The sequence below is a fragment of the Callorhinchus milii genome, unplaced genomic scaffold (assembly GCF_018977255.1).
Source record: "Callorhinchus milii isolate IMCB2004 unplaced genomic scaffold, IMCB_Cmil_1.0 Scaffold7, whole genome shotgun sequence".
Lineage (NCBI taxonomy): Eukaryota > Metazoa > Chordata > Chondrichthyes > Chimaeriformes > Callorhinchidae > Callorhinchus > Callorhinchus milii.
In genome coordinates, this window is record NW_024704748.1 from 9,413,824 (window position 1) to 9,436,291 (window position 22,468).

At 40.7% G+C, this 22,468-nt stretch overlaps 1 protein-coding gene across 1 annotated transcript; it reads right to left on the bottom strand.

Annotated features, from left to right (window-relative positions):
- Positions 1-343: 343 nt before the first annotated feature.
- cxcl12a (chemokine (C-X-C motif) ligand 12a (stromal cell-derived factor 1)) lies at positions 344-17,390 on the bottom strand. Its single transcript, XM_007899050.2, has 4 exons — positions 17,278-17,390; positions 11,768-11,885; positions 5,652-5,732; positions 344-1,745 (listed from the first exon to the last, which is right to left on the bottom strand). The coding sequence occupies exons 1-4, from the start codon at positions 17,342-17,344 to the stop codon at positions 1,730-1,732; spliced, it is 282 nt and encodes a 93-aa protein (XP_007897241.1). The 5' UTR covers positions 17,345-17,390; the 3' UTR covers positions 344-1,729.
- Between the last annotated feature and the right edge of the window lie 5,078 nt (positions 17,391-22,468).

Sequence of the window (22,468 nt, forward strand, 5' to 3'; positions counted from 1 at the left end):
GCATTGGAATTCACAAGTACTAATTATAACGGACCTTGCAAAAAACATTTGGGGAAAACAATGCAGAATTTTCAAGGACAGAATCAATAGTGGTTGCAGATCATTGGGTAATAGAGAGAAAGTGGCTACTATAATGTAGCCTGGAGTTGATATGACAGCGACATATGGACTATATTTGTCGCACAGGGTTCAATAGATCATTTTTCTAAAGTAACTTAATTTCTATTCAAGCTATTAGGTTTGCTCTAAATAAAGACATTCTCCTCTTCCCCCCACAGCCAGGTTCACATTTATACGTTAATAGTAAGCTTTTTTAAAAAAATCGGATTAATTAGAGTTGCAATGTTATTGAAGTCTTTTTTTATTATATGGTATAATATTACTTGAAACATCCCCTTTAGGGTTTTAGAAAAGTTATAGACCTGCAACAGGCTGCTAATGTGTTTTCTTCTTGCAGCAAAGTTACATTTGAAATCTATTTTGTGTATTATTTTGTAAAAAGAGTGATAGTCGCTTTCTATCCCCTACAAATTACACCCAACAGGAGAATCCTTCTGCGTTTCTAACACCCCCCCCCACCCCTACCACCTATCCCACCTCCCAAACCTGCACCACTCACAATTTTCAAACCAGTAAACTTCCACATCTTATCAGCTCGAAAGAAATCAACTCAGAGTATTTCTGCTGGCCGTGTGAAAGTGCAGTTGGGTGGGGGGAGGGGGAAGAAAATATACTTTTGATTCTTTGGCACTATCCATGTACACACATGTACATCTGTGTGTTTGGGAAATCAGAGCAAGGCACAAGAGGTTAGTTAGCCTTTCACCCAAAGAAGGAGTAATTAGACCGGTTATTAATGTTCTGTTGACCTTTCCTGTAAGATTTCTTGTCCCCCGGGATTAATGTGTCATTTCCCACATGGCGCCAGGAGCTGCATAAGAAATGGTCTCCACTTTGGCATCCTCTTAAGGTGAATGCACCAATATAGTGAGTTACATGGGTCACCAAATTGCTTTGCAGCATCCTGGAGCCATTATCAATACCCCTGGAAAACCTTCTGAAATGGGTGGGGATGGAGGATTCAGTCTGTAGATTATTTGATGTTATTTCTGTGTAAATAATAGGGCTTTTTGTCTAATATATTTGAATATACTTGAAACATATTTAAGGTTATCATTTGCACTGTAGCTACATAGTTTAGAATAGCAGCGTGCATCTACAGGCTAAGACAAGGTGTGAACATTGCTTTGGTTGGTGACCTTTGATGCTACTTTGGGACAGCATAGATATGGCCATGGAATGAATGTACACAGAGGACAGGCAATTGGAAGCAAGTTATAGTTTCACTCCTGTAAGTTTCTGAATCCCATCAAAACCACAAGGTGGAATCACAGTTTCAATCGGGCCACCAGCAAGTGACTCCTCTTAATTTTGCGTTAACCGCAAGTGCTTTTCAAACGCTTGACAGTATCCCTACTGCCATAGGGTAAAAATCAGGAGGAAGCAGAGGTCAGTGCGACATAGGTAAAAAGGCTGATACAGATGATAATGACAACAGACCTCAAAGGTATATGCCATCAAGTGATGCCACACACATTCAGGTTCTGTCTCTAGCCTCTTGTTTCAGCAGCTGATTACTGGGTAAATGAAGGTGGAACATAAAAGGTTGCCACTCTTGTAATGTAACGGCGTCAGCTGAGCTCGGGATGAACATGTCATTTTGCGGGCTTTACATCCTGGATTTCCTGCAAGTTAACAGAGGCCGTCATTAGAAACTGTTTACAGGGTGACAATTATATCAAAGTGCTTTGATCTCTTTTCCTTCCCTGTAGGTCAATCATGAACTAACTCAGCTATACCTATTTCATATACCCGCAAAAACCTATTTGCAGAATGGTACAATACACATTGCACAGACAACAGCTTTCTGAAGGCTAATTTCTAAGTATTATTACAAAATAGCATAAAACAAAGCAACTTTTAGATTGGTTCCGACAAACTTCTAGGATGCGATTTGACTATTTATATAGAAATATGTTCTGTATATCATTAACTTATCCTCCATTATATTCATGCAGCTAAGATGCTGAATTCCCAAGCATTTCTTAGTCAGAAACTATTGCTGGCACATGGCAAAGTGTTTGCGGCTGGAAGACTTGGCCCTGACTTTGATTAACGTGTAGCTGAAGGCTGCAAGTTAGTAACTTTGGCAAATTAGTTGTATACCTTCAACATTTTCCCACATGGAGCTCACTTCCTAAGAAAGTTTCAGAAATGTAATCTAAGCAGTAGAAATACACCTTGAGCATTCAACCTTGTTCTTGAAAGGCATCGCATTAGAGCTTCAGTCCTGTAATTTCTTCACGGATGAAATTTGCCTCCTCACTCTCTGGTTACGATTAGGGAAATCTACTGCCACCCATGGGACATCAGGCTTCCAAGCAACCCAAGGCCTAAAATTTTATTTCACCTTGGGCAGTGAGACGGACTACTTTTTCTCAAATATTTGAGAACCAAGATCCCATCTGCCTATTCAGATGGATGTTATAGATCCCATGACATTATACAAAATAAGAAGGGATTTCGTCCCCCGTTGTTTGGGCTAACAATCTGGCAGATAAAATTGATTGTTCACTTCATGGCTGTTTCTAGGACATTGCTCTGCACTGATTAGATCATGTTTGCCTACAAAATACAGTCATTACATTTTGCAATAAATGTGTGAAGTGCTTTGAGATGTCCTCCCGGCCTGAAAGGTGCTGTATCAAATGCAAGCGTTATTATTATTAAGATGGTGCAGAATTGTGGAACATTCTTCAATTCAGTCTTAACTTGGAAGCATTTTTTAGAAATTGTGGAAAACTGGTTTTCAGATTGAATCGAGGAACTTTCCACAATTCTGTGCCATCTTAAAGTTTAAGACAAAATGGTCTTGCAAGCTAAGGCTAGGTTGAATTTTGGACCTCCTGTTTGCTACCGCTTTCTCAAGATATATTTTGGATCTAGAAGACTCTTGGACTACTTGATCTTGTTCTGCAGAATACAACCCATTACAGCACCAAGCTGTTTCTATAATAATAATCATAATCTTTGCATTTGATATAACGCCTTATCACATCGTTGAGATATCTCAAAGCGTTTCACAGAATATGTTGTGTATATTCTGTATATTTTGTTGGCGAAACACAGCAGCCAATTGCGCACAGCAGTGTCGGCAAACAGTCGTGGATTGGGTTACGAAATTATTATAATTTTTTCTTATTTTTTAAGGAATTATTACCTCAGGAAAGCGATCCGCCAAATGGTTAAGAACAGAGTTCCTACTTACTGCTAGGTAAACAGAGGCATTTGAAGTCAAGAAATTTGCCTAGGGTTTCGCCCCGCCCTGGTCCTCTTGCTTGCAAGTCGAGTGCTTTTAACTAATACACTACAGGACTCCACTGATTTCCGAAATCAGTCCAGCGTCCTGGCCTCAACCACCCTTCCTGGTAACCTGTTCCAGGTGTTAATACACTTTGTGTAAAGAAATGCTTCCTGTCTCAACCACTATAGAAACTGTTTGTTTCCACGCGCACACACCCACTGAAAACAAAGAGGAATATTTGTTGGATAAAGTCTTATAACAAACAAATTCCCCAGTGCAGTGATTTCACATCCGACTGCAGAAAGAGAACAAAAGTAATAACATTCCTTTAGATGTAGATGTGAGGGAATATTAAAAGCAGCCTTCCCTTAACCCTGTAGTCCTGTAGCTCAGTGGTGAGAGCACTTGCCTCGCAAACGAGAGGACCTGGGTTTGATTCCCAGGCAGGGCGAAACATCGGGCAAGTTTCCTTACTCCCCACTCCTCTGTTTACTTAGCAGTAACTACGAACCCGGTTATTAGTTGATTAAAATGTACAGTCAATTCACTTTCAAATATATTCTGTGAAGTGCTTTGAGAAATCTCTAAGACATGATAAGGTGCTATATTAAATGCAAGGATTATTATAATTCTGTATCTATTTTTAGACTGTTCTGCAATGGAAAGTAGAACATTAAAGGAGTCAAGGAGCCATGCCAATACATTAATATGTTATATGGCATGTGTATATTAATAACTCTGGATGGAATTTACTCCAATCTTTTCAGTAAATCTGCAGTAAATCTCGGAGTACAGGACTGCACTCCAGTAAAATTCTGAAGCGATCCCAGAAAGGGCAAGAGACCATGGTATTTTAACAAGCGTTCCTAAACATTTCAAGCGTTGTATCTTCTGTTAAGTAATGATAGTAGAGAGCAAGGTAAAAGCTAGAAAGTATTCCCATGGCTCAAGTAACATTTATGATTCATTCCAGCCCACTCTTGCTGTTTTACACCATAATCTGAATTGGTTGTTTGTAGCTCACTTAAAGGATATTCATTTTATATTATTTGGATTCAACAAAATCATGTCAATGGTTTTGGTGAATTCTTGTTGTGGATGTCCCACCGTGTCTTCAAAACAATCGCAATGGGCTTCCTTGAGAACTCAATTGCTGAAGCCAATGACCAGAGTGTAACTGAGTCATACTGGCCTGGAGATGCAGCTTTCTTCCCTGGTGTGTGGTGAGATAGATTACCTCAGATGAGGAAGGGTCAACGGTGATATGACTGGCCTGAGCCAGCCAGCCCTGGGTTACTGAAGAGAAAAAGCAGCCATGGCTCTTTCACTTCTCTCCTTCCTGATTTCTCTCTTGTGACCTGTTCTGGAACGCGTATGTCTATGGATGTTGAGAGAGGACAAGATCATGCTTGGCTGAGATGCCTCTTGTGACTTAGAATTACAAAGAATTGAAACAGGCCATTTGCCTAACTAGTCCATTATACTCAACATGAGCCTCCTGTTCCCCTCTCCTATACTCTTCTATTCCCTTCTTCCTCATATCTGCATAAAGTTTCCTATGAAATACTTTGGTGTTTTTTTTTGCTTCAAACACAGCTTTTGGCAGTAAATTTCACTTTCTCACTACCATCTGCATGAAGAAGTTCCTCCCAAATTCCCATTTAGATCTGGCACTGGCTATCTTACGCCTCATTCCCTAGTTGGTTGAACACGCTGACAGTTCTCATTGACTGGGCTCCCACATGAAAAATAACCAGTTGGACAAGGTACTAAAGGATGGTTAAATTGTTGAACCATACATCTGCATGGGTCAGAGGCTTGAGGCAGAGAAGAGAGGAAATTGGAAGGGGAAAAAAGTAATCATAACAGGTTTTGACCTCAACCAAGCCATATGTAAGACATGGTCCTTTCAGTGACAAATAGCTATTCACTATTTATAATGGATAGTAATACAGTAAACCCCTAATAATTCTACCCTGGCTTAACTTGTCACTAACACTTAAATCATCATGCTGTCAATATCCCAGCTGCATTTATTCATGTATTATGTATGTATTAAATTAAGCACTTCGACGATGCTGCCCCAGGTGAAGGGCACTATATAAATGCAAGTTGTTGTACACATGCCTAACTCGCCACACCAGATAACTCATAATTGAGCCCTTTTTCCTTGGAGTGATGTATTATCAGGAGTTTACTGTGTTTAAGATAAGTGCATTGCATTCAAATAACAGTACATTGAAGCTGTTAGTACTTTGTAGTTCATGAAATGATTGTGTGACCTTACAGATTGAAAAAATTTATGGAACGCAGCCATCTTGTTCGGGGGTGAATGCAGATTTGTTCTCCAGTGTACTTCAGAGTGGCTCTGTCAAACAAAACAGCAAAATGTGGGTGAGTTTTTGTGCTTATTGTGGTAACAGATTGGATTTAATGAATGCAACTCATTGTGTCAACGCACTCCAAAATACACCGCAGGGATATGAAGAGTAGGAAAGTCTCAGCTTTGATCCCTTGGCTGTGTGGAGTTCTCTGATCTAAACTGGAGTGGAGTCTTGTAGCTCAGTGGTTAGAGCACTCGCTTTGCAAGCGAGAGACCTGAGTTCAATTCCAGGCAGGTCAGGGCGAAACCTTGGGCAAGTTTCCTTACTCCACAAGCCTAATAATAATCCCTCCAAAAAAAGAAAAACAATAATAAATTGGTCATTTTCAATCTACGACTGTTTGTGGGACATTGCTGTGCGCAATTGGCTGCCGCATTTCGCCCACAAATATACAGTCAGTTCACTTTACAGTGTGTTCTGCGAAGCACTTTGGGACGTGCTCCTGACGTGAAAAGCGCTATATCAAATGCAAGGATTATTATTATTAAACTGGGGCTGCTGTGTTGGAGCTACAATTGGCCTCTGCATCCATGAGGGAGGGGGGGAAAGAACAGCAATACAATAGGTTATGCTCCTTATCGCCATTGAACCATGATGGAAAGTGCACATGTAAGGGCACAATTGGACTTGACTGAGATTCCCACTCAATAAGATTACCTGTCACATATAAAGAATGCCCAGTTGACCAAACTGCTCAATGACTCATGATGCCCGTGAAACCATATTCCAGCATGAAATGAGTGTTTCAGTATAGGAAGAGGTGTAAGGAACATCAACCAAAAGAAGACACATCATGTCTCTCAAAAGTGGGCTGGTGTGCCATGTTTATGCAGTTGATGCTCTCACTGTTTAGTTACCCTTGTATACTTGCTAAACATTTATTGGTGTTAATTCAGAGCTTTATGTTCATCATGAGGTGCAGGCCATGTGGCAAGTTCCACTTGGTCCAGGCAAAACATGAGGAAAGGAAATCCAACCATAATAACAATAAATTACATTTATACAGCGCCTTTCATGTTGGGAGGACGTCCCAAGGGGCTGGACAGTCAGCAATTTGGACCACAGCAGGGGATTGGGATCAGGAGGGATGCAGGACAGGGAGTGTAGGTGTAGGAGGATGCCCAAAAGCGCAGTCGAAGAGGAGCATCTTGAGACTTGCCTTGATGGAGGCAAAGGAGGGAACATGGCGACGGGACTGTGGGATGGAGTTCCAAAGGGTCTCCAATCAGGAATTCAGCCTATGAAATCTTCAAAACTATTATTTTAAAGGGGATAAAAACTGAGTGATCTCCACTTCACAGCTACTGCAAGGGAACAGCACTGTTGTCAGATTTTCCTTCTGCTTCAAATTTCACAAACCTTTAGACAGCCACGAGTGTTGAAAGGCCTGCTGTGGCTTAAGTTCCTCCAAGCTCCTGGTATATTCACACTGAACCTCACCCTCCCTAAGGGGTGACTTTGACTCTAAAAAAAAATTCCTGTTGACTTTCCTGCTCACCCGAGTTACACTCTGAAAGGCGATCTGTAATGATTCTGTTATCACACTCAATAACTCCAGTCATTCATCAATAACCATTCCTATCCTGACCTGGTGTATGTGTTATTTTTTTTAAACACAAGTGCAATTAATCTGTCCTTTCACAAAGTTTAATTAAGAAACAAATCTCCTTTTGTATGTGGTATGATCGCTGCTAATGAGCAATAACTAGAGATTTTTCTCTGATAGTTCTATTCTCTAATAATTTATTCTCCAATTCATAATAACTATTCTCATGAAAATGCTCATTTCATAAATTATGAAAAATAAAAGTACATGACAGTGTGCAACAGGCGTGATGGGCTGAATGGCCTCCTCCTTTACCTATGTTTCACCCACAAAATGTAGTCAATCCGGTTTACAATATATTCTGTGAAGTGCTTTGCGATGTCTCACCGACATGATAAGGTGCTATATCAAATTCATTATTCTTATTTTTATTAAAACCTATCTCGTCGACTGTTCCTACAGTCACCTGCCCTTCCCAGTCACCTTTCTCTCTTGCTCCAACCTCCATCACGTTGAAACACTCCAAGATCTTGTCCCATGTGAAGGGTAGTATAGAAATGCAAGTTATTGTTGCAGTTGATTTCACAATGTCTGGGGCTGGTTGCAGGAATCCTGCTTCTTTTCTACCAGAGTCTCACTGTGTTGACCCAGACATTTGCCTGCTCCTGCTTAAAGTATTACTACACCATTTTGTTTTATGCCAATGACAGCTGCGTGAAGCTACAAAGGAATGATCTTTGTTTGTATGTTTCAAATGAGGAAATATCCTGGACGCATTTAAACAAACAGAAAATGGTCCCGTTTGCAATATAGTATTTTGGTTCCTTGACACAAAGTCCAAAGTTCATTCTGAAACTGAAACCTGGCTCAGCTGGGAGCACTCTCACCTCCAAATCAGAGTGTGTTAGGTTCAAGCCCCACGTTGGGACTTTGATCTCACAGTCTACACTGACACTCCAATACAATGCTAGGAAAGCGTTGCATTGTCTGAAGTGCTGTCCGTCAGATGAGACGTTAAACCAAGGTCCCATCTGCCTGTTCAGGTAAACGCTAAAGATCCCATAGCATTATTTGAAAAGAGAAGGGAGTTTCTCCCAGTGTCTTGGTGAACAGTCCCCCCCCAGATAAAATTGGTCACTCACTTCATGGCTGTTTATGAGACACTGCCGTGTGCAAATTAGCTGCCCGATTGCCTACAAAATATATAGCCACTTCATCTTACAGCAAATCCTACAAAGAGCTTTGAGACATCCTTCTATGTCAAATGCAAGGATTATCATTATATTAAATACCATATATATAGAAAAAACATATGTATGCTGACAGTTTTAGTAATTGTATTTGGAATGTTGGTAAGACAGAAATACTTCAATAAGGGTATTGTTTCACTGATCCTTATTGTGGACCATGGGGAAAGACGGTTTGCGGTTGTACTGAAGGGAATGCATTATAAACCACCACCCAGGATTTCCTACTGAACTGTAAACAGCAGTGAAAGCCCTTACCAGTTTGATGGCCTTCTAAAGCCTTCAAACAAAAAGGAAAATCCACAACCCCCATTGTCAATTCAAATAAACAATTCTTTGAGACGTAGAGCAAAACAAAAGTGTGCTAATGCCAACTAGCTGGGAGGTAGAATGTGTAGGTAAATATTTCCTTGCCAGATGTCCACTTTGCATTGACCCCAGTGCTTATTTTTGACTCTGGATGATGTATTGATAAGAGGGGAAATTTGACCGTCTTTGCACAACTCTTATCTGGAACAAATACTGTCTTCATGTCGTACAAATATCTGCTTCTGATCACAGAGCCATTGGAATAGATGGCAAAGGAAATGCTTATCTGCCAACTCATAAGCTAAAGTAATGCAGGGTAAATTCAGTCTTGGGGATCAAGCAAAAGTTTTAAGTTGCTTTTTGACTTTGTTGAAGAGAAGGTTATGAAGTCAAAGTAATTTTTATTTGCAAATCTCCCAGGAACATCAATGAACAACCTCCTCATGCAGCACACCTCAGGTCTGAAATTTCACCTATTCTTAGCCTGTAAGACCATTTTGTTTAAGTTTAACATCGTGCAGAATAGCAGAATTCTTACACCCACTCTTAATTTAGAAGCTGTTTTTCTGAAATACTTAAAAGTTACCGAATTGAATTTTTCATGATTCTTTCACCATTCAAAAAGAGAAGGGAGTTTCTCCGAGCATCCTTGCCAACAATCCCCCAGAGAGAAAAAAAAACAATTGGTCCTTCATTTTATGGGTGTTTATAGGACACTGCTTGTTAAATTGGCTGCCACACGTGCCTACAAAATACACAATCGCTTAGGAGAAAAACTCTGTAGTACTTTGAGATGTTTCAGCATGATAAGGTTCTATATCAAATGCAAGGAGTATTATTAACAGTTCACATCAACCTTTCTGCTTATGTAGGAGCAGTAAACCCCTTACCAACGAGTGATTACATGAGCCTCAACCTTTTGATACTCTAGAGTTCTGTGTTGATAATCAGGAGGCAACAGACTAGTTTTCTGACGTGACCTCTGAGCCTGGGGGCTCCATGTTCATGTAGCTGCCAATCACCTGCCATGTTGCTGGAGATCTCCTTAAAGCTCTGTGCTGAAGAGTAAAAGTGGTTATTCACTGTTTGTGAGATTTTGCTGCGTGCAAATTGGCTGTCACCTTCGCCCATAAAATACACACTCACTACACCTAACATGTACACGTAAATCCTGTGAAGCCCTTTGAGACGTCCTCCCGACATGACAGGCGTTATATCAAATGGAAGGATTATTTATTATTATTATGGTTCGAATGAAGAAAGTTGATATTGCTCTTTCCTAATTGTTTGGGGTTACGCCCACAAAGGTGATAATTCAATTTTTATCAAGCTTTTGTGCAAATGAGCTTCTTAGCTCTCTGGTCTGGAGCTGCTGTTAAAGTGTCCTGCTGTTGAAGTGTCCATCCATGTCAACTTGAACTGTGTACAACAGAAACACTTTGAATAATTTACTGGCTGATGCTGAGAAACAGTTATTTGAGATAATGAGAGGTCACTGAAGGCTATCTGGGAAATTGGTATAGTCAGTATCTGCTTACTATAGCACCACCAAAGAGAGAAGCACCTTATCCTCATAACTCTTAATGTCCTCATCTAGTCACAGTGGCATTCTGTGCATGACTCCTGCACAGAGTGGGAACTCTTTCAGTTTTTAGACTTAGGATCAAATGATTTGAGACATTCTGCTACGTGAAAGACACTAGGTACATTTTATCCACAAAATACACACAGGCACGCCACCTTTGCAGTGCATCATGGGAAGCGCTTTGAAGCGTTTCAACAACATCAAATGCAAAGATAATTGTTATTGTACATTATCTTCTAATTCTCTCCCATGTTGGATTTGCTCTAACTGAGCTGGAAGCGGTCTCCTCTCACCTCAGTATCTCACCTAGTTTTACATAGTTACCATTCTGGGTTCTGAACAAGTAACATTCCTGGTAACGTGTTTGATGCTCAACTGCCCAGGATGTTTTTTATATCCCTGCATGTGGTCTAAATGAGCAAATTTACTCCATTAGAAGAGGGTTCCAATTACTAAATATAAAGGCGTCACGATGTGCAAGCAATACCATGTGCCTGTGTGTGTGGCAGTTTTCCAGAAGCAAGCATGATTCATTTATTGTCAAACAATCAGGAAATGTCCAGGAAGTGTGAAAGTGGGAAGTCTGGTAACCAGCCAATTGGCAAGTAACTGCCCTGTAATATGTCAACATTATGGTGTCTGGTGTTTGTCCGCTTACTCTTATCTACCTCCTGGGTGACTGAATGAAAGCAATGTCTGAAGATCTGGTTTCTGATTTCAATGTCAATGCCTCAAACCCCAACACAAAAACCATAAATGATAATTACTGAGCTGTCTGCTTCAGTCGGAAAAGGCATACATTACCAAGACCTGTTTGTTACCTGGATATTACTGAGGAGCAACTCACAATATGGACTGAAAAGTACATGTGACACTTGGTCACCTGTTTGTTTCTATACAGAATGGCAATCCATTGTTCATAGAACTATTGAAGTTAACACATTAATGAGTAAGACGTTTCGCCCCAAAAATACAGTCAATCCACTTTACAATATATTCTGTGAAGCGTTTTGACATGTCTCAACCTTATGAAAGGTGCTATATCAAATGCAAGGATTATTATTATATTATAAGACAAGCAGATAGACCTTAGAATAATGATCCTTAAATTTGATTTCACTCCTATAAGGTTGAAACATCTCAAAGTAATTTACAGGTTATTGCAATCCATGGCTGTTTGTGGGACACTGCTGTGTGCAATTGGATATCTTGTTTCTCCCACAAAATACACATTCAATCCACTTTACAAAATATTCTGCGTAGCACTTTGATGACGTGATAAGGCGCTATATCAAATGGAAGCATTACTATTATTATATGATAAAAACTTACATGATCTGTGGAGGACAGTTTGGAATTGGCAGGAAGAGCAGTTTCCTGATCATTCCTGGGTGGAGGCGGGTGGTGCCACCTCTGCACTTGCATCTGTAGCTTATGGACGATGGCTTTTCTGCAAGGGATGAAGAACACTGGGTTGTAAGGTTGTAACTGCATGCAATTAAGTTTCAAAGATCCAAATGAAATGCTTTTTCTAATCAGACTTCAGTACAGAGAGATTATTCCTATAAATACAGACTATCAGCAAGAAAGAGGAATGTTTCACATGTCAGGAACATGTTGCAGATTGAAATTTCTATCTCGATCTTTGACTTGCACAGGAATGTACAGCATCAGAAAAGATCATCAGAGTCTCCCCTAGCGACTGTTGGTATTGGCACTGCCCATTATGGAGCTGCTCCATACGGAGCTTGAAGGTTCTGGTCTGTGTCGCACCTAAGCAGAAAATTCCTTAGAAACAAACGTGCAAAAATTAATACTTTCTTAGCCATCTCGCATCTGGCTGGTCTTACACTTTAAACCCAAAAACATCCAACCCTAGTCTCTGTCATATCTCTCAAATCGATTCCTTCACCAAATACCTTCCTAATTCCCAATTCCCTCCTGAATACTGCTGACATAATCTGCTTCCCTGTGTCATCTATTCCACAAATTCATTGCCCTCTGTGTAAGGTAATTAAATCTGAACTGTCTGTCAACTTTCTTCTTAAGAGCTCCAGGTTCCCCTTGTTGATTTATAACCTACGTGAGGTTGCATTGAAATTGTTATTCACACAGACTCTCCCCTAGTGGATGTTGGTATTGGCACTGCCCATTATGGAGCTGATCCATATGGAGCCTGAAGGTTCTGGTCTGTGTCGCACCTAAGAGGAAAATTCTTTAGAAATGAACGCGTAAAAATGAATACGTTTTCAGCCATCTTGCATTCGAAAAACTATACTGTATTATCAATTCTCTGTATTCATCTACTTATTAACATTTTGTTGAGTTTGAAAGCACCGTTGAGAGCGACGCTTTCAAAGTGAAGCATTTTGACCTGTTCGCCTCTCGAGATACAAGTTATTTTTGTTAAAGGCTCTAATCTATTTGTTTTAGCTCCTCAGAGGCACACATTTCTGCATATTGCAATCAACCTTTAAGAATGTCTGGTTTAAAAAGGAGAGAGCAGGGTCTCACTACCTACTAAGACAACGGAGCCATGGTTTAGGTCCCCAAAGTCTGAGGGGGCCCCCGATATGGTTGGCCCTTTACCTCTTGCTCTGCATCTCTTCCCGTGTCTCTCCGCGCTGCCTTGTGCCTCATGCAACCTCATGAGAGGCAGCGTGATGAGTGACGAGAAGAGTGGCGGAGCAGGAGATACGAAGCAGCGCGGAGAAAAGATGGAAAGAAAGTCTTTTAAAAAGCTATTGTTGCATATTTTGCGTGCATGGTACAGCGGGCACCCAAACCTGATCTAGTTTAGGGGCCTCAGGTCCCTTCATTTGGCCATGGGAGAGAGAAATAAATCCCTTTCCCTCGCGCTGGAGTACACTGGAGGTTGAGATCGTAGGCTGGTAGGACAAGCACAGTAGTCATTAAGAGGGATCTGAGGGAAGGGGACCGAGATGAAACCATTTGTTTTGCCAGAGGTGAAGATGGACTAATGATTTGAAGACAATATTGTGCAGTGCCAGTGGTTTGATTCTATTGTGTGAAGACTGCGTTTGTACTTCTTAGTCGTTTGATTGCCAAACCAGGTAGCCATTCATCTGAAAGCATCACAGCAATTGATCACTGTTCCCTCTCGCACTGAGTGGAAGGAGCAGTAGAGGACAAAAACTGGATGTTTCTTTGATACTGTCAAACCTGGTTTGAAATGTGTGAATCGTTCAATGCTCAAAATAAGGCAAAGTCCACGGCTACGATGTACAAGTCTTCAAGTGTGGAATTCACATTACATACAGTAATACTCTCAATGGCTTATCTTATCTGTGCTAACCCCAAGTTCACATCGACTTAGGGAGTGCATTGCAGGTCATTCCTTAGGGATTGTGTTAAGGGTTTCATGTTTGGACACGGTTCTGGCAGATTGTGTGCTCCCCACCTTTGGAACTGAGCCCAGAGAGTAGAATTTAACATTGATTTATCAATGTCACTTGTCTGAGGCCCAGTTTTAAAAAAGTAAACATTTCATTTTAAGGGGTCATGAAGGAAAAAAGCCAAACCACGTCTTTATGTGATGTAGTGATCTTTAACCTTTTATGGGCTGAATGGTATTTGCAGCTTTAAATTTGTGCACGTAGCTTTAATTGACACAGAGGGAATTACAGGTAATTTTCACCCATCTACTGCCCTGTGGCACTGCCCATTAAAGAAGGGTGTTTCACCCGGTGTTTTGGCCAACAATCCCTAAAATAAAATTGGTCACTTACTTCGCTGGCTGCTTGTGGGACATTGCTATGTGCAAATTGGCTGCTGCATTTGCCTACAAAATACACAGTCACTATACCTCACAGTAAAATCTTGTGAATTGCTTTGAGACGTCGCGACAATGTACTAAGACTCTATATCAAATGCGAAGATTATTGTTAGGGCATCGACATATTACGTCATTTAGTTTTCTTGGCAGAACTGACAATGCTTTGTGAATCCTCTAACGTTACAGACATTGGCCTCTAGAATAAAGCAATTCACTCCCTTCAGAATCTCCCAATGCTTAATAAATGGGATCCTCGCAAGGATTGAGGTCATCTTTTGTGCCATTAAAATGAACATCTGTTCCAACACAGGCTATTAAAAGCAGTTCATATCAAGTTATGTGACTTATATGACATAACATTGGCAGAAATTGGTCAAAAGTAATTATTGTCTTTTCTCGAGCCACACACAGCCTCAGAGTGTCTGAAGGACATCTGGCATATCAATTCAAATTAGAACCCTTTCAAAGACTGATTTTCTGCGCCATGTGCTGCGTTTGGCTTATATTAAGGAATAGAGCCAAAAGAAGATTTCTGGGTGTTCTTTAAATAAATATGATTGCAGTTCTAACTTGTTTTCGATTAGTCTGCCACAGGATAAAATGTGCAATGTGAGATAGAGTACAAAGGGCATTGATCTCTATTATAATCCAATAGTTTCCCTGTTCTGCTTTGTTGTAACCCAATAATTCAATCATTTCATCAATTACTCAACTGGAAATGAACCATAACCATCACCGAGGTCTCTCCAGGAAAAGATTGTTATCTTCCTTGTATGTCAACGCCTGAATGTAATTTCACTCAGCTGATACGAAGCGAATGTTCAATTAGAATGTCACACACATGTGTCAGGCTTGCGCAAATGTCAGCGCTGTGTGTAAATGTCAGGCCCCCCTCACTGAGATTTAAGTTAGAAACAGTAGGGGTAAAACTTCACCGGGGTGTAGACTTAATGTATTAATGTGCAATTTCAGAGAGTCCAGAATTTAACAGCTTCTTAAATACAGCATTGATTTTGCAGCCAGTTTAATGTAAATTATTTCAAGAAGCTACAGAAAACAGGCTTCAAAATTAAGACTTAATTAAATAGTTTGCCAAATTCTGGAAGCTCTGAAAATGTTATCTTAATTAAGTAAATCTAGACACAGTTGAGGTTTCACCCTCCAAAATACTTGTTGCCTTAACTGCCATTTTCCGGATTGAGGTTTTGTTCTTTGGTAGGAGATTCTCAAAATGTACTTCTTTGACCACGCTTTTGGTCATCTTTCCCCTCCCTAGCCCACCTTGGCTCGGGTGCACATCCATCAATATTAAGCGCTTTGAGACCGTAAAGGCACTCCATAAATGTAAATTGTATTGTATTTTAGGACAAGAATGTATGAAATCAAGATTATGCCTAAAGAAATAAAAGGAGATAAGTTCTGGGGATCTTATCCCAGAGGCAGATGTTGAAGCAAAGTTTCTGAATGTATTGAAACATTACTCTCACTTGGGATAAAAGCATTAATAACTGCTACCTTGAGAGTACTGAGCCATGCACTGCACTGTGCAAGGAAAGCGGAGTCATGTATTTATACTGCAAGTGGGGCCAGTAGCACGGCTCTGGCACAATTTGCAATGGCTCAACTTTGATTTATGCTGCAACGTGCAGTACAAACTCTGCATCACTCTTGTTCATTCTAGACGTTGGCTTGTGATGTGTGTGGAGAGCAGCCTACCTCTCCTGAAGACTTCACTCACCGGCTGCTCCTCCTGTGTTTAGTCAACTATTAAACCATTCACAAAGACTGAGGGAGAAGTTCTCCCTGATCTGTCACAAGAAGTGAGAAATCAATGCATTGTTGTACAAACCAGGAATAAGAGAATTGGCATTCTGCAGCCCATGGAAGTAAGGACAGTAGACCTCCCTGCTTCCAACTACAAGATGTGATCACAGTAATATTTGTAAATGCCACTGCCCCATTAAAATTATCATTTCCTGATGGAATGTTTCAGTGGGGAACCACACCATGTGGGATTGAGCCATAAAGACCAAGATGTTCCTAGTTTCAATCCTTGAACTGCAATGTGTTCATTGATTCCAGTGAACCTCAGCAGTCTAGGGCTTGGAAAGAGATAACTCCAGCTCCTTATCATTGCCAAATTGACCACTGCTGGAAATGTGTGAGTGTGTGTGTGTGTGTGTGTGGACATCGGCTGAGGACAGAACATGTCATGGTCTTTTACTCTTGCTGCCCATGCTCACACACAAAGAATAGGCACTTTACACCATATTTTGTACTAGAAGATATCCAACCAACCAAGAACTTTACCCCAGCAACGGTCAACACTTTCAGAAGCAAAGGGGAAACTATGAGAAAACGAAGGAAAAGAGTTTAATTTTTTTTTGATTTGCCATATTAGCCAGGGCAAAGCTATCTTCTCTTTCCGCTCAACAAAATTCACGCATTGAGCTCTTTTGTTAGCTCAACGGCACCAATAAATATTGGATTGCCGTAAAATGGAAACAGAATTTCCTTGAGTTCTCAAGAGAGGCAAAGGTCAAAACATAGTTTAAGAGCACGGATAGAAAAACAAACACTTTACAATGAAATTACTTCTCGCCTCCAAAAGCAGTTGCAATATTCCACTCTAAACTTGAACTCAATGACCATTTTAAGAGCTCTGAATATTTACCAAATGTGAAATGTTGAAAGTTCGGTGTCTAATCACACGGTGTCAGTTACATTTGTGCCTCATTTTCTTCTGCTTTGCATTTAAGAGTTTCTGAGGAAGGTTTCACAAGGGCAGAAAAACAAGCGATTTGTATTTTTCAGGCTGTGCGGTCATCACCTATTACAATCGAAATTAACCCAACTTAAAAATGAACAAAGTGCAATTTCAGATCTAAAACCGAGTTTCTGAATACATTTTCACTCTCTGGTTTATTCCTCCTCACTGAGCAATTCTCAAAATTTTAATCAGTAATATCTCCGTAACCCCACAATGCAGTGCATTAAATTCACAAGCAACGCTTGTCACATCACAGCAGCACCAATGTTCACTTACCACAGGATAAGTTGATGCAGGCTATCCCAATCAGGAGGGAGATCAGAGCACAAGTTTTGACGTTCATGGCGGGTGGGTGTTTCGAGTCTCTGCTCGCACAGCTTGGCCACAGCAGGATTGAATGATCTCAAATTCAAATCCTTTTCAGCTAAATGTGTTACTCCATTTACAAGTTCCACCCCCATTCCAAATTTTTATTGGATGAACGGGGAATACCATTTTGGTAGCACATCACAGCTGGCGAGATAATTACATCTACACTTCTGCTCCAATGTTTGAAATGAATTCAGCCCAGTTATAAACTGACGTCTGTCTCTGAGTACCTGATAAACAGGCAGCTACTCATCTCATTTCTTTAACCAGCTGAGTTCACTTTAGTTTATTTTGTACATGCTCATTGGGTTAAATACCAGCCTTGCAGAGAATGGAGACAAATTTGTAAATACTTTCATTCCTCTGTCTTCCAATACTCAGCACATGCACTCCTGCAGTAAGCTTCATCTTGTGGAGTCCCATAGCATACTAGTTAGAGCACTCGCCTTGCAAAATAGAGGACCCGGGTTTGATTCCTGGGTAGGGCAAAACCTTAGGCAAGTTTCCTTACTCCACACAACTCTAGCAATAAGTAGGGAACCCAGTTGTTAGTCAATTGGCGGATCGCTTTTCCCGGGTTATAATCCCTTAAAAAAATAATAATTTGGTCACTCAATCCATGACTGTTTGTGGGGCACTGCTGTATGCAATTGGCTACTGCATTTCGCTCATAAAATATACAGTCAATTCACTTTGCAGTATATTCTGTGAAGCGCTTTGAAACGTCTCAACAACATGATAAACCGCTATATCAAATGCAAAGATTATTATTATTATCTATTCATATTTCAAGGTCTCTTTCTCCCAGATTTTTACCCTGTTGTCTATGGACCTCTGAACTTAAGGATAAGATACATCAATGATTGTATGAATGACAGGAACACTAACTGGAGAGATCCCAGATCATCTGTTGCTTTCTATGGTATATTCAGCAGTCAATGCGTGCAGCACCAGGTATGGGAAAATGCTTGGAGTAAAATGTAAAGACATGATTGAAGTAAACATTTTCCCTGTAGTGGTCATTAATTCCCACATGTTTTATAAACTAACTAAACAGTTAGTCTAGAACGTAGTGCAGAGCTGGGCAGGAGTCTCTACAGATTACATACAGATACTGTACTTGTTGAAAGGTTTGACGACTGATATCCTTGCATTTGATATATTACATATTTGTGGAGTCCTGTAGCTCAGTGGTTAGAGCACTCGCTTTGCAAGTGAGAGACCTGAGTTCAATTCCAGGCAGGGCGAAACCTTGGGCAAGTTTCCTTACTCCACACGCCTAATAATAATCCCTCCAAAACCAAAACAATAATAAATTGGTCATTTTCAATCCACGACTGTTTGTGGGACATTGCTGTGCGCAATTAGCTGCCGCGTTCGCCCACAAATATACAGTCAATTCACTTTACAGTATATTCTGTGAAGCGCTTTGGGACGTCCTCCCGACGTGAAAAGCGCTATATCAAATGCAAGGATTATTATTATTACCTTACCACATTGTCAAATGTCTCAAAGTGCTTTACAGCATTTACCACAAAGTGTATTGACTGCATTTTGTAGATGAACAGGGAAGCTAATTTATGTACCTCAATATCCCACAAAAAGTCATGAAGTGAATGGATGACCAATTTTACCTGGAGAATTGTTGGTCGGGACACTGGGAAAAACTCCCATCTCTTTTTGAGTAGTGCCAGGGGATCTTTAATGTCCAGCTGAACAGGCAGAGAGGACCTTCATCTGAAGGAAGGCACCTCCAGCCACAAAAACGCTCCCCCAGTACTGTACTGGACTGTCAGCCTAGACTATGAGTTCAACGTCTCGATGTGAGATGTGGAGCTTGAACCCACAATCCTCTGACTCAGAGATTAGAGTGCAACCAATTGTGCCAGGCTGACTCCTGGTCTATTAAAGGTAGCCGCTCTATCCCATTATGTTACCGAAACATCTCCATTACAGAGAATGCTGTGACCTGTGAAAGGAACAAGGAAAGTTAATTTGGCTCATTGAGCCAATCCTTCCACAGGCCACGCAGAATCTATCCTTATCATGGACCTCAGCCCCATCCTGGGGAAATCTCTCTGGGAAAATGGTACAATAATTATTATCTGTACCTCAAAAGCAATCAAGCAAATTCTCCAGATCATTCATTGATCTCTGCTCATTAAATCTGATCTCTCTCTCTCTTCCCTACTCTCCACATGTGAATTTCACCTCATCTTCTTACGCCAATGGCACAACAATGTATATCTCTCTGCTCATTTGAATTTGTCTTCACAATTCAGGTCCTCCAGTGTTAAAGACTTGGGTGATTAGATACAAGATAAATAACCATCATTGTGTAACTGGAGGAAGTGCCAGCAGCCAGTTGCAGAGTTTCTTTGGTCCTTTCACTCAGACTGATTATTCCCTATTGATTCCACTAGCCCTTATTCTAGCTGAAGGATTTATTGGTGCAATGGGTTAGATCACAGTCATTTGGAATGGTGCTCAAATGTACAGATGCTTTGGATGGAATTTTGTCCCTAGAGATGGTCTTGGATGTCCAGGGAACATGAGTGTTTGTTAGGTTTGAATGAAAACACTGGATCTGCCCTAGGATGGGGGTGGAGGGGGAGTTGAGAGGGGGAGGACTTTAACACTGAGCTTGTGGGTTTATCTAATTGCTGATTCCCAGATGGGATAAAAACACATCTGAGATTACAAAACATACTTTATGAAGAAAAGAACACTTTTGTGGGGAGGGTGAAAATAATTGAAACTTGATCGTGTAACAGAACCACAAGCAACAAATATTTCCAGATTCCAGTCAAGATTTCTTGCTCTCACCAGTTTCACAACTTTCTCTAACCGATGGTGTGTGAAGAGAAAGTAATAATTCTACATGTGGCTTTGACACTTTTCTTTTCAATACACAGACTGACTGAGCTCTTATTTGGCATCCTGAATACCTCAGTGGCTTCAGCACTGGACTTGAAATTTGAAGGTTCTGGGTTCAAGTTTATTGCACTTCCTTTACCTTTTTGAGATTGACATGGACACAAATATAAAATAGCAACTGGATAGTGAGATTGTGGAACTCGCTGCCTGAAGCAGTGGTTGAATCAGATAGTGTTGATGCATTCAAGAGGAAGCTTGACCTTCACATGAGGGAGAGGGGAATAAAGGATATGGGAGGGAGTAAGGAACAGGTAAGTATTCATATGGAGGATAAACATGGTTGAGTAGTCTATTTCCATGCTGTACATTCTTTGTAAATGTTACACAACTGTCTTGAAATATAACTATTTCCTGAGAGTGGAGAATAAATAGGGGTCCTCCTGCATTGAACTGGCTCTCAGAAAAGGTGACGGGCAGATCTGGGGGCATGTAAGTCAACATGTAAATATGCACTCAACAGTCAGAGCCAAAGCTCAAAAGGATAGGGTGGTCCTGGCTGCACAAGTATTGAGTCTATGAGACCATAGAAATTGCAACACAAAAGAAGGCCTTTCAACCATCATGTCCATGTTCGCTATTTGAAAGAGGAATCCATTCAGTCCCCTACACCCATGTAGATTACTACTTTTTTTAGATATCTAATTCCTCTTCAAAGCTAATATGGATTTTGTCCTCAGCAGGGGATTCCACGAGTACAATGAATTTTACATTTCGGTTCAATTTATTTTAAGCATCGCTATATCCAGTGATGGTTTTCCCTCTCTCCTCCCTCCTGAACTATTGCACGAAATGCAATCTCTCTACCAGCCACCTCGAAAGAGGTTCTCTCCCACACTGACCGCACAACCTGAATGGAATCACAGTCTCCGAGGAATTGGAGATAAATCAAACACTCTTTAACTCAAACTTTGTCACCAGTACTTTGCGATGTAAACTTCACCGCTACCTCCTGGGAAAGTGTCAGCCTGGCTCAGTGGATAGCACTCTTGCCTCTGAGTTAGAACGCTGTGGCTTCAAACCTGACGTCAGGGCTTTGAATTCACAATCTGAGGCTGACACTTCAATAGTAAAAATAATTATAATCCTTGCATTTAATATAGAGCCTTATCATGTTGTTGAGACGTCTCAAAGCACCTCACAGAATATATTGTAAAGTGGATTGACTGTGTGTTTTGTGGGAGAAATGTGGCAGCCAATCGCACACAGCAATGTCCCACAAACAGTCGTGGATTGAATTATTTTTATGCAGTACTGGGTGTTCTGTGTCGTTGGAGGTGCTGCCCTTTGGATGAGACATTAAACCAAGGTTCCCTTGTGCCTGTTCAATGGACGTTAAAGATGCCAAAAAGAGAAGCGTGTTTTGAATGCCCAACAGTTACCCCTGAAAATACATTCACTTCATGTTTGTTTGTGGGACATTGCTGTGCGCAAATTGGTTGCGACATTCACCTATGCTCTCACAACGTTATGTCAACTGAAAGGACTATTTATTTATCATTTAAGTTTCCTTGGGAGAAGTACTTTGCAGTCTTTAGGTACACGCTCACTCAAGCGCTCAAGAGGTTCCATTGCAGTGTGACCAGAGTGAGTTTGGAGACCCACAAGCTTTCACCCATTTACATCGGTGGCAATCACCTTAGACTCCTTTAAAATGATCAGATCTACACTCGCATCCTTTCACTTAAAATTCTAGCACTGCATTCTGCAGTGAGATACTTAGGGCACAGAGCAGAGAGAATACCTGCACACCTTCTTACCATATAATATTTATTGCATCCTCTTGATTTAGAAAACGTTTGAAACCCAGTGCCCTCTGCTGCCTTTCTTTCTAAAAGCTGCTGTAGTCATAAAATAAACAGACACTTAAAAACGGCAACATTGGATTGCTAGTTATTTCACTTGTGAGACAGACCTCTGTGCACAGAGTCTGTGTTTTGCTTACATCCAGCCCAGGTTTATACAGTTGCTTTGTGCGCTGTGACCTGCATGGAGCAGTAATAAATACATTGGCTACACTTACACAAATTACACTTGGCTTCAAACCAGACTCCAGCAACAACACTGCAATGTTCCAAATGAGAATTAAGACTTCTAACATGTTTCAGCACAGTGTTAAGTGGGCTGGAAACTCTGACCTGGAATGCACCCAGTTCAAACAAAA

What these genes read in the sequence shown, in the direction of transcription:
- cxcl12a (XM_007899050.2), bottom strand. Translation starts at nt 17,344, where the DNA reads ATGAACGTCAAAACTTGTGCTCTGATCTCCCTCCTGATTGGGATAGCC. An exon ending in CTGCATCAACTTATCCTGTG is followed by an intron (nt 11,886 to 17,277) that starts GTAAGTGAACAT and finishes CATCCCTTGCAG; the next exon opens with AAAAGCCATCGTCCATAAGC. An exon ending in AACTGTCCTCCACAGATCAT is followed by an intron (nt 5,733 to 11,767) that starts GTAAGTTTTTAT and finishes TTTGTTTGACAG; the next exon opens with AGCCACTCTGAAGTACACTG.